We start from the raw sequence: 13,073 nt of genomic DNA, 5'->3' as shown, positions 1-13,073 counted from the left end.
TGGTCCGGACTGGTATCCAGGCAGCATATGACGGCTCGTTATGCCCTGATTATGGGCGGATATGAGTAGTGAAGAAAGTCTGTGTCTATGGTTATGGTGGTTATAAGAGGCTGTTTTGTATGATGTAATCCTGCTTGTCCTGTTAAAATGTATAAGCAGTTGGTTAATCAATTTCTTAGTGAATTAATGAGCAACTGAGCACTGAGATAAAATCACTCAATCTGCAAATCTAATTTGTTTTAGTTGAATGTGCGCTTACCGCTCACATATACTGGGGAACTGTACACAGGTAGGGGCAGACAATAACATGATTATGGCTTGCCCCTGTGAGCTGTGTGTGTGCTGGTAAACGCAATCTCGTGTCACTGTAGAATAGATTAGTGTGCTTTTTGACTGTTGATCGATCTCTTGGTGTGAAGTTATATCGTCATGTGTACACTTCCAATAGTAAAGATAGTTTATTGGAATTTGGGAATTGCATTGCAGTGATATGACTCTTTAATTGCCTATATTGTTAAAATATTCACATTTAAACATAGGATAAACACACACTACAAACTATGGCTATGAACAAACCATGTTACACTACAAACTATGGCTATGAACAAACCATGTTATGTTCAGCGAGACATTTTGGAAATATTACTTTAAAAGTGGTTGTAGGAGCCGTATGTGACCTTTTGCCTAGTCTAGTATTTTATTATTATTGACAGTATTATTGCATACTTGATTGACAGATTGGGCACTGCACTGTTAGTGGTGGTGGGCGTGATCACAGGAGCTGGGGCGCTGCCACGCTAATAATGACGTTCACCTGGGCATAGTATTATGGGAATCTGGATAGAGAGGGGGTGAGCGTGTGGAGCCGATAATTTCTGTTGACCGCAACAAAGTAACGTATCATATCGCACAGTAACATCCACGTTTAGGTATAATAGTATCATGCTGGGAACTGTTGTACTTAACCTGCTTTGTGGAGAATAAATGGTCAAAACGCACGGATTGGAGTGGATCTGAATTATTGTGCATGCGCGTCATATAAGTGTCTCTCTCCCATGTTTAGCTCCTCGCGGCCCTTTAAACAGCCGCAATATTAGTCAACAGAAACTTATTCCAAAGAAGTGTGGATCCGTGGAAAAAGGACATTAAATCGTGGATTCCTAGGATCGCATTGGGACGCTTTGGACCGTGAATGAACTTTGTTTGTAACGCGAGCCACGTTCTCCGCTGTATTGGACAGAAGAGGAACGCCACGTTCATTCACAAAAGGACCCGATCTCCGCTGTATTGGACAGGAGGATCGCCACTTTCATTCATAAAAACGGTCACGATCTCCGCTGTTTGGAGGCACGGAGGACGCCACGTTCATTCATAAAAACAGCCTGTCGGCTAAAACGGCAACAGCGCAACAGAAGCGGTAGGCCTATGATTGTAGTAACTTGACTTTGACTTTGACTGTAAGCTGCTGTGTTGATACCCAGTTTACTTTGTTTTGAACAAGTTACTGCCGCTTGTCCATTGGGGACGTGTTGTTTGCTTGTGTGTTGTTTTAGCTGCTTTGGGTGTTGTTTTATTGATGAAGTGGATTGGTTGTTGATACACGGACAGTGAAGTTGTTTGTTTTATTGTTCTGTGTGGAGTTGACGTTTTATTGACAAACGCACTGCGATATTTATTTATTTATTTATTGCTTGCTCCGTGTGGATTGGCGTTTCATTGTGCGCCGCCGTGTGCTGTTGGAAAATGGAAACAGACATTTCAAAGTCAATTTCTATTGGTTCAAATATGGATGTGCAAGTTGAGCAACCAAAAAGGGAAACCAAACTCACTGTAAAGGCGTTGGCAAAAAAAATTGAAACCATACAAAAGGAACGGAAAATAATGGTTCACAAAATGAAACATGTGACAAATACAGTGAAAGATCTCATGCAAGGGGATGAAAATGCCACACAAGTGCGATCTCAACTTGAGACTTTAATGAAAATGGTTCATGAAATCACACTGTTACACCAAACCCTGATTCCTTTTCTTCCTGAGGAGGAACATGAAAAACAAAATGAATGGTTTAAAAATGTGCTCAAATGCAACAATGGCTTTATTGAGGATGCAAAACGATGGCTTTCTGAAACTGGGTTAAAAATGTCCAATCCTGCCACTGTACATGATGTGTCCACAAATGTGATTTCTGAACAGCACGAAAGTCAGACTCATGTGTCATTGCACTCTGGACAAAATGTTGGAACCTGTGCACAGGATGAAATCAGTCCAGATGACAGTATATCTAATGTTGGAAGCAGGGGGTCTGGCAGGCCAAGTGCTGAGTCCAATGTCTCAAAAACTTCATCAGCACGCATTAGAGCTGAGGAGGCTGACATAGCAGCTCTGATTGCAAGACAGCAGTTTTTAAAGGAGAAACATGCATTGGAGGAGCAAGAGCAAGTGATTAAAAAGAAAAAGGAGCAACTTGAACTTGAAGTGGAGATAGCAGCATCCAGGGCTAAAGTGAATGCTCTGAGAAGCTCTGGAGGATCTCGTGCAAGTAAGACATCCAATGGCATGAATTCCTATGTGGAAAGAGGACAAAGGAAACCTCAAACACTCAGTGCTGATGCAAAAATGTTTGTGCCTGATACAAACCAGCCTGCAGGTGGACAGCCCAACCCATATAGCTTGGGCGCAAGATCTAAACTGGGAAATGGAGCTCAGCAGCAAATCAACCAACCAACAATACAGAGCAAGCACCCAGCAATACAAATCAATCACCCACCAATACAAAGCATTCAACCAGCCACTTCAAGGAGCCAGCCCACAACTAGCAGCAATGAACAGAGTCAAATAATAACAGTATTGGAACAACAAAATCAAATAACAGCTTTGCTTGTTCAACAGCAGTCACTTTCATTCCTGCCTAAAAAAGACATTGAGGTTTTTGATGGTGACTGTTTGGAATATCATACTTTCATAAGGGCGTTTGAGCACAGCATTGAAGAGAGAACGGACAACCCTAAAGACTGCCTATATTTTCTCGAACAGTACACCAGGGGGCAGCCTAGGGATCTTGTCAGAAGCTGTCAGCACATGGCTCACGATAGAGGATATGCCAAGGCTAAAGCTTTGCTATTGGAGCATTTTGGAAATGCACAGAAAATCACCTCCGCCTACATGGAAAAGGCGCTTTCATGGCCAACAATAAAATCCGAAGATGTAAAAGCTCTGCAGGCATACAGTCTTTTCCTAAGAGGATGTTGCAACGCCATGGAGGAGGTCGATTACCTGTATGAGTTGAATACACCTACCAACATGCTAGCCATCATAAGGAAATTGCCCTACAGACAGAGGGACAAATGGAGAACTAAGGCCTGTGACTTACAGGAAAGAAGAGGCCAAAGAGCTACATTCACCGACATGGTTATCTTCATCGAAAGAGAAGTGAAGATTGTAAGTGATCCGCTTTTTGGAGACATACAGGATGCTCCATCAGCCACAGTAAGAAAGGAGCCATGGAAATCCAAAATCCAACCTCGTCCAAGGGCAAAGGGGAGTAGTTTTGCCACCACCATTGCAACAATGGAAAAGAAATTTGAATCTGGAACAAAGGTGAAGGAGAGAAGCCATACGCTCTGCCTGTTTTGTGGAGGTAGACACGCTTTGGATCTGTGCTTTCAATTGGAAAAGAAAATGCACAGTGAGAAAATTGGTTTCTTAAAAGAACATGGTGTGTGTTTTGGATGCATGTGTATTGGACACATGAGCAGAGACTGCAGTAAGCGCCTGTCATGCAAGGTATGCAGTCGGAAGCACCCTAGCATCCTTCATTTGTACTCAAAAGAGAGAGAACCAAAGTCAACACAAGCTACAGGAGAATCTGAGATTGTGAGACTGTTATGTTCAGCGAGACATTTTGGAAATATTACTTTAAAAGTGGTTGTAGGAGCCGTATGTGACCTTTTGCCTAGTCTAGTATTTTATTATTATTGACAGTATTATTGCATACTTGATTGACAGATTGGGCACTGCACTGTTAGTGGTGGTGGGCGTGATCACAGGAGCTGGGGCGCTGCCACGCTAATAATGACGTTCACCTGGGCATAGTATTATGGGAATCTGGATAGAGAGGGGGTGAGCGTGTGGAGCCGATAATTTCTGTTGACCGCAACAAAGTAACGTATCATATCGCACAGTAACATCCACGTTTAGGTATAATAGTATCATGCTGGGAACTGTTGTACTTAACCTGCTTTGTGGAGAATAAATGGTCAAAACGCACGGATTGGAGTGGATCTGAATTATTGTGCATGCGCGTCATAAGTGTCTCTCTCCCATGTTTAGCTCCTCGCGGCCCTTTAAACAGCCGCAATAGTGGTGATGGCACTATGTCAAGTTAAGTACAGATACTCCGAAAAATTACTTGAGTATAGTACTCGAGTAAATTTACACCACTGCTCAAGAGTTACAAATGGGCAGTATTCTGCTGTTTTTTTTTTACCTTAGTTAGTAAAAATACTAGGGCCGGGACTTTATCGCGTTAATTTCGATCAATTAATTACAGAAAAATTATCGCGTTAAAAAAATTAACGCATTTTAATCGCACCTATTTTTGCACCGCGGAACGTTTCTCACTGGACGAGTTTCAGACGGACCGATATTACCAGCGCACCAAACAACGTTGGTGCGCAACAACAAAGTTAACTGCAGCCAGCACAGTGCATGAAAACATGATGCAAAACATGACTTGATAATGTTGGCTGGGCAAATCAGAATCTGTAATAGATACCCCCCCCCTACGCGCGCGTGTGTGTCCCGTTTAGGGGGAGGGGGCGGTGCACTGGTGGTGGGGGGGGGATTCCACGATGCGGTGTGGGTCACATGCGTGCGATTTTTATTAATGATTATTAAACTACTATAAAACATCAGTAACAACAACACACTCTACCAGCCTCCAGTGGTGGAAAATAGCAGATCTACAAGCTCACAATGCCTTGTGCTTGTAGATCTACTATTTTCACATGGTTACATGGTATGTTTTATAATAATAATCGAAATCTACAAAGTAACTAGTAACTAAAGTTTTCAAATAATTGTAGTGGAGTATAAAGTACAATATTTGCCTTTGAGATATAGTGGAGTTACTGGAGTAGAAGTAAAAGTATTAGAAATTGGAAATACTCGAGAGTCAAGTGCAAATACCTCAAAATTGTACTTAAGTACAGTTCTTGAGTACATGTACTTAAAGACGTACTGTATGCCAAAATCCATTTGAAAAAAATGCTTTTCACTGTTCTCAGGTCAAATATTGATATGCGATTAAAATGCGATTAATTGCGATTAATTAATTACAAAGCCTCTAATTAATTAGATTACTTTTTTAAATCGAGTCCCAGCCCTAAAAAATAACAATATAAAACAAAATATATACAACATTTTACTTGAGTAAAAGTGTGGTGGCATCAACATATTTTTTTTTATAGAGTTGTAGCAAAGTGAAAGTACAGAGAATATAGAGAAATAAAAAAAGCCATTGGTACACTTAAAAAGGACAACTTCACCCATTTTCAACCTATCTTAATTGGTCCTCACTAATGCTCATGATACCATGTCACCATGTTTTTCTGCTCTGCCTGTGTCTCACAGGAAGGCTGTGGACAGTTCAGAAACCTGCCTGCCAGGGACATCATCGCTAGGGAGATTTCATAGTTTTTTATTACATTTTGTATTAACGAGAGAACAATGGCTTCCATTATAGCATGCTAACTTTCCAGGAATAGAAAGCCAGCAGTTTCTATTAGCTTGGATTCCCCATGATGTCAATGGAAGGCGTGTTTCTGAACTGTCCACAGCCCTCCTCTGAGACAAAGACAGACTAGACAAAAATGATACCATATTATGAGCATTAGTGAGGACCAATTATATGAAGATAGGTTGAAAATGGCTGAAGTTCTCATTAAAACCGGGAAAGCATCTGTGTCATTTTAGTGGAGTCATTTTAGCTATTATGTATATAGCACATTGATTCTAAAAGTGGGCTCCAGGGACCCCCAGGGGGTCCTTGGGGGGTACCAAGGGGTCCCCAGCAAAATAAGTGAATATTTTAACCAATCATTTTAACCACTTTAACCATATTTTATACTTTGGCTATTCAAAAATAGCAGATATACAAGCTCATAGCGTGGCACCGAGTGCCGCGCTATGAGCTTGTAGATCTGCTATTTTTGAAAGATCGTGACAATTTGTTCAAATCTTTGAATATATATATGTATTTTTAAAGCAAATGTTTCAAACTCAATTCTTTGCTTCTAAGGGTCCCTTGAACATTATTTTTTTAGATAAGGGTCCGTGGCCAAATTCATATCATTTTGGGGCAAAATTTAAACTTGTAACTGCCACTGCTATGCTCTATAGCAGTGGTTCCCAAACTGCATATTATTTTGGGGGGTCCACAGATGATTAGCTTAATGTGCAACATTGTTTTCTCACTCAACAGTAACAGTACTCGCAGTGCGAGGCATTGTGAGCTTGTAGTTTGGCTATTTTCACAATATTTATCTGTGGAACCGAGTCAAACTAAATGTAATTTCTACAATTCCAAGTGCTTGTCGGAGTGGGGGGTCCCTGCAGTTCAAATATGATTATTGTTTGGGCTTGCGGCCTGAAAAGTTTGGGAACCCTTGATCTATAGGGCTTGAGTGGTGAATGTATGTTTTGTAATAATAATCTAAATATACAAAGTAACTAGTAACTAAAGTCAAGTTCAAATAATTGTAATGCAGTAAATTACAACATTTGCTTCTGAGATGTAGTGGAGTAGAAGTAAACGTATTGATAATTGGAAATACTCAAGTAAAAGAAAACAGCACAAAGGTAGGGTTAGTGCTTTACTTTGGTTAAAGTAAGTGTTACATAGCTCTATATTCTGATAGTACTCATTGCTATAAAGTGTTTGTTCAGTAACAGGAGTCTCCATGTCTCTCCAGCTCTTGTTAAACAGAACATTAATTTTCAGGTCAGGATACAAAATCAGGATAGAAAACCCAGACAGGATACAGATTAAACAAGTGAAATTGGTAGTGATGACACAAAGAAATGAAAAGACATAATTGGAACTGTAACACTATAAAAGTTGATGAATGGATAGTCCTGATTGGCTGAAATTGTGTCACCTACATGAAAAAAGAATTTCTGTTCATCAAAGAGCTGGAGAATCAGGGAGACCCCTGTAACTGAACAAACACTTTATAGCAATGATTAATGATATTCTGATATTATATATCAGAATATAGAGCTTTAACCTTTCAGCAAAAAACACTTATCACTTACCCTACCATTAAGTACAGGACTTAAGTACATTTACCTATTACTTTCCACCTCTATTTCACAGTTTAAGTAAAAAAAAAATGTGTCTCAATAGTTAATTCCTACTGTATTTGTGTAAGTTTGGGTCCACTCTTAGAAATGTAGTGGAGTCAAAAGTACAACATTTGTCTTACAAAAAGAAACCAACTACAATAAAATTCAATTAAGACACTCAAAATGTGTTCTTTAGTACAGTACTCAATTAAGTACATGTACTTAGTTACTGTCCACCACGTTCTATTTGTGCCTTCTCAGATCTATAAATGGGTTACTACCATTTTTTATTTCCATCTGTACCCTCTCAGAGTTCTACATGGGCAGTTAGCGGAGTGAAAGCACTGCAATTATATACAAGAAAAAGGTCAAACTTAAAAAATCAATAGCCAATCAACAAGCTCACAACTCATCGCATCGAGCGTGTAGATATGCTATTGGCTATTTACGAATAGCCATAAGTGTAAAATATGGTTGTGCTGATTGATTGATTGAATACTTTATTAGTAGTTTGCGAATAAAAGCACAGGAAAGTAAAGTTTGATACAAGGTCTGCTAAGAGGATTTTAAACCCAAGAAAGCCTATGGCTTGTTTCCATTGGGGTCTTTTGTACTCTATTCATCGAGACATTTAATGACAAACAAATATACACTAATATGCAAAACATCAAATAAACAGTTTGGAAACAAACTAAAATATGAACAGTAAACAGTTCGGGGGGGGGGGGGGGGAGGCTAGGCTTTGACTTTTACAGGGGCCAGTTTCAGATTGCAGCCACCTGTAAGTGCTGGTTTTGAAGGAGAGTAGGGTTTTACACTGCTTCACGACTTTTAGTAGGGCATTCCACATTTTTGTGGCATAGCAGGAGAACGAATTTAACCCCTTGTTGAGACAAATCTGGGTTGGACGTGATTAGTGGAGCTTCCTCTGGTGTTTTTTATTTTTGACAGGTCTTTGTGGTGTAGTGTGTCTTGTAGACCAGGCCCAAGTTGCTGTATACTCTGTCCTCTAACAGTTATTTATTACTTATTACTCGTTACTTGTTTAAAAAGTAATATTATTGCTTTATATATTATTGCCAAAAGTTACTTGTTACTTATTACTTTACTTAACTTTTTTTTCTCGCCCCCATTAATTCCATTGTTTCTCCCCAAAAGTCTTACTTTGCATTTTCAACATATTTTTTTCCCCTTTTCCGCAGCCTACATTGTAAAATCCTCATTGTTGATTTAACTCCAAAAAGTGTACTACACATGACATGATGGGTCTATTAGGTTCCATTCGTACACTCATTTGAATTAAATTAACAATTAGACTTTTACTGTGTTTGAATTCATAACTTACAGACTAAATTAAAACCACACCTGGGCTCAAACTCATAATGAGACACAATCTTTGAACAACTGTTGTTTATTAAAGCAGTTAAGCTCCAAACAAAGTGCTAGGCCATATGAGGCCAACACAGCATTTCAAATGAATCAAAAAATAATATGCACATTAGCATAAAATAGTAATTAGTTACTTTCGGAAAATAGTAACTGTAATATTTATTACTCAAACCGTGAAAGTAATTTGTTATATTAGTCGTAACTGGAAAAAAGTTACTTTTTTCGTTCCGTTACTTTCGTTACTTTTCAACTATGATAGTAACTAAAGTTGTCAAATAATTGTAGTGGAGTAAAAAACTACAGTATTTTCCACTGAGATGTAGTGGAGTATAAGTATAAAGTATACAAAATGGAATTACTTAAGTAAAGTAAAAGTACCTCAATATTGTACTTAAATACAGTACTTGAGTAAATGTATTCAGTTCCCACTTTCCACCACTGCATATGGGTTCCATTTGTACCCTCTCAAGGTCCTTACACACTGGGAGAGACGCAAATAAACGAAACAAAAATGTGACACGATTATTTCTCATCTAACTATGGTGGTAACTATGGTGGTGATGTGTCATTCATACAAGGTTGATGAAGAAATATATATGTTTATCGCTGTGTTATATTCATGTTCTGTGTGGATGAACTCATGACATAAACATCAGTCAGTGAATGTGAATTAATCACACAAAATCCACACACACAGAGATTCAGAGTCATAAATGGGTTAGGGTCCATTTGGTTCCATTTGTACCCCCTCAGATTAATAAATGGATTAGGGTCCATTTGGTTCCATTTGTATCTACTCAGTTATAAATGGGTTAGGGTCCATTTGGTTCCATTTGCACCCTCTTAGGGTCTATTCAGTTCAATTTGTACCCTCTGACAGTTACAAACGGGTTAGGGTCCATTTGGTTCAATTTGTACCCTCTCAGAGTTACAAATGTGTTAGGATCGATTTGCTTCCATTTGTACCCTCTGACAGTGGTAATTAAGCTCGAGTCTATTTGGTTCCATTTTGTATCCTCTTCAGAGTTATGAATGGGTTAGGATTCATTTATTTCCATATGTACCTTCTTCAGAGTTATACATTAGTTCATAAATGGATGGACCCTAACTCATTTATAATCCTCAGAGGGTACAAATGGAACCAAATGGATCCTAACCCATGTGTAACTGTGAGCATTGTACTATACAGCTGTGTTTCTCCCTCAGGACTATATTTATATTGTCGTACGACGGCACTAGGTGTTGTGAGCTTGTAGATCAGATGTTCAGCAAGTTACCTCACTGTGATTGTGTGTGTGTGTGTGTGTGTGTGTGTGTGTGTGTGTGTGTGTGTGTGTGTGTGTGTGTGTGTGTGTGTGTGTGTGTGTGTGTGTGTGTGTGTGTGTGTGTGTGTGTGTGTGTGTGTGTGTGTGTGTGTGTGTGTGCATGCTCCTGTTCAGTCTTCATTGTTCTATCATAGTGCACAAATGAGACCTAATGGACTGTGTGTGTGTGTATCAGAGAGAGGAGGTTCAGTAGCATCCTGGGTCCAGGAGGAACACTGACACTCCTTCACACACACACACACACACACACACACACACACACACACACACACACACACACACACACACACACACACAGTCCATTAGGTCTCATTTGTGCCACTATGATAGAACACTGAACAGGAGCATGCACGCACACACACACACACACACACACACACACACACACACACACACACACACACACACACGCGTGTGTGCACTGCACACACACACACACACACACACACCACACAGTCACAGTGAGGTAACTTGCTGAAAATCTGATCTACAAGCTCAGTTAGGGTCCATTTGTACCCTCTTAGAGTAAAACATGGGTTAGCATGATTTGGTTCCATTAATATACTTAGTATAAACACTGAGAATTATACAGTGTAACATTTACTGTATATCCAATATGGAAAATGATGACAATTTACAGAAGGCTTTTCTAATGCTTACAGGATAAATAAATACAAAATAGCAGATCTACAAGCTCACAACGCGTCGCGATGCGACGCGTTGTGAGCTTGTAGATCGGCTATTTTTTAATAGATTAAATATAAAATAGGGCATAATGTTTGTGAATGATCTTATTTTAATGTATTATTAATAATAATATTTATAAATCATTATTAAGTTGTATTTGTTTGTAAACTGGTGTTGTATTGTATCTTGTTCTCTCATCAGATGTGTGTGAACTCACACTGGATCCAAACACAGCATACAAGAAGCTCTCTCTGTCTGAGAACTACAGGAAGGTGACACATGTGGAAGAGGATCAGAAGTATCCTGATCACCCAGACAGATTTACAGACTGGTGGCAGGTGATGTGTAGAGAGAGTCTGATTGGACGATGTTACTGGGAGGTAGAGTGGAGTGGAGCTGTTAGGATAGCAGTGACATACAGAAGAATCAAAAGAAAGGGTAGTGGTCATGACTGTTGGTTTGGACATAATGGCAAGTCCTGGTCTCTGGAATGTGATGGTGAATTTAACTTGTATACTGGGCGGCACAATGACAAGCGCACTATCATCCCTGTCCGTCCCTCTGGCTGCAACAGAGTAGGAGTGTATGTGGACTGGCGTGCTGGCACCCTGTCCTTCTACAGGGTGTCCTCAGACACACTGACTCACATACACACCGTCCAGACCAAATTCACTGAATCCCTCTATGCTGGGTTCCACTGCTGGAAGGCTGGCTCCTCAGTGTCTCTGTGTCAGAGAGAGGAGGAGGAGGAGGAGGAGGAGGGTTAGGGGTGTGTGGGTGGGTGTGTGTGTGTGTGTGTGTGTGTGTGTGTGTGTGTGTGTGTGTGTGTGTGTGTGTGTGTGTGTGTGTGTGTGTGTGTGTGTGTGTGTGTGTGTGTGTGTGTGTGTGTGTGTGTGTGTGTGTGTGTGTGTGTGTGTGTGTGTGTGTGTGTGTGTGTCTCTGCGTGTGTGTCTGTGTGTGTGTGTGTGTGTGTGTGTGTGTGCCAGTGGTTCTCAAAACCAGTGGTTCTCAAATGTTTGTGTATGTCAAGGACCCCCAGGCCCAAATTGATATATATTTGGCCACGTATCCCAATCTGAAAATGTTTTGTGCCAGGGACCTCCAGAAGAGAAGATTTATGTAAAACATTTTTTTATATATATTCAACATTTTCCAAACATTTTCTAAAATAGCAGATAGGCCTACACAAGCTCACAGTGCGGCACAAAGTGACGTTAATATATAGCGTCACAATCATTTTAACCACTTTAACCATATTCTATAATGCATTATAATCACATTCATAATGCATCATTTTGTATTATAATGCACTTGTAATGCACTTATAATGCTTCATAATACTCGTTAAAAATGTTTATAATTACGCATAACAACTTACAATAACAAAGACACTTTATAGCTAACTAAATTAAAGTAGTTAATGTGCTGTTCCACTGAGCTTATAATGCACTATGACCAGCACTTATAATACGTTACAAGTTGTCATACATGATTATAAACATACATTATAAATGGGATTATAATGCATTATAGCCCTGACCTTTAGGTGTTACCAAGTTAATTAAGTCACACAACTTCAAAAAACACTTCAAGTTTGAATAGTTTGACCAGGCCGGGACCAAGCTTTATGTTTTTACACTACGATGACGCAGGGCATAAATGTACACATTCTGTACATTTAAAACTATAGGACACCAGGTCAATCTGGGAACCCATTCGGTAAAAAAAGGAGGATTTTTTTTGCTTTGTTTTATCTGTCTTGAAAGATTAGCATCTAGCATCTAAAAACAATATGCTATCTAAACAACATTCTGTACAATTGAAGCACCAGGTACACAATGATATGGGGTTCCATGGCCTAATGAAAAAAGAAGAAAAAAAAGGAAAATTGAAATCACTTGGCATAGATAGGGCAGTGGTTCTCAAATTGGGGTTCGGGGACCCCCAGGATAGGGGTCCTTGACATAAAACGTTTGAAACCCCCTGGCCTCTTGAGAGGGGCTGCCACTGCTGAAAATCATTGCTGTCTGGTGATAACCTTGTATGTCCAAAACAGTTACTTTTCAAGAAATGGAAAAAATAACCTGTGAACCAATGCATCTTATGTAGTTATTATCACAAGCTCTTGTTAATACTTTTCATTGGTTAAGTATGTATTTTTTTTAAACACAGACACTTTTAACCAGTGGTTCTCAAATGTTTGTGCATGTCAAGGACCCCCAAATTGGATGATCACTGCTATTTTTTAATCTGCGGGTCAGATCCCAAAACGGTTCAGTGATCATGTGTTCGTTATTGCGTTATGATACCACTAGAGGGCAATATAAC

The 13,073-nt window shown here is 39.6% G+C and overlaps 1 protein-coding gene across 3 annotated transcripts in view; it reads left to right on the top strand.

Annotated features, from left to right (window-relative positions):
- LOC308080138 (protein NLRC3-like) overlaps positions 1 to 11,540 on the top strand; it is a 60,873-nt gene extending 49,333 nt beyond the window's left edge. For all 3 annotated transcript variants that reach the window (XM_080421904.1, XM_080421906.1, XM_080421905.1), the window contains one exon: positions 10,947 to 11,540. In XM_080421904.1, the coding sequence (XP_080278030.1) occupies positions 10,947 to 11,512 (566 nt within the window). In that variant the 3' untranslated portion in view covers positions 11,513 to 11,540. The remainder of the gene's footprint in view (positions 1 to 10,946) is intronic.
- Positions 11,541 to 13,073: the final 1,533 nt, after the last annotated feature.

This window comes from Gymnoscopelus braueri (genome assembly GCF_963280865.1).
Source record: "Gymnoscopelus braueri genome assembly, chromosome: 24".
Taxonomy (NCBI): Eukaryota; Metazoa; Chordata; class Actinopteri; order Myctophiformes; family Myctophidae; genus Gymnoscopelus; species Gymnoscopelus braueri.
This window is presented reverse-complemented; position numbering and strand designations above follow the sequence as displayed.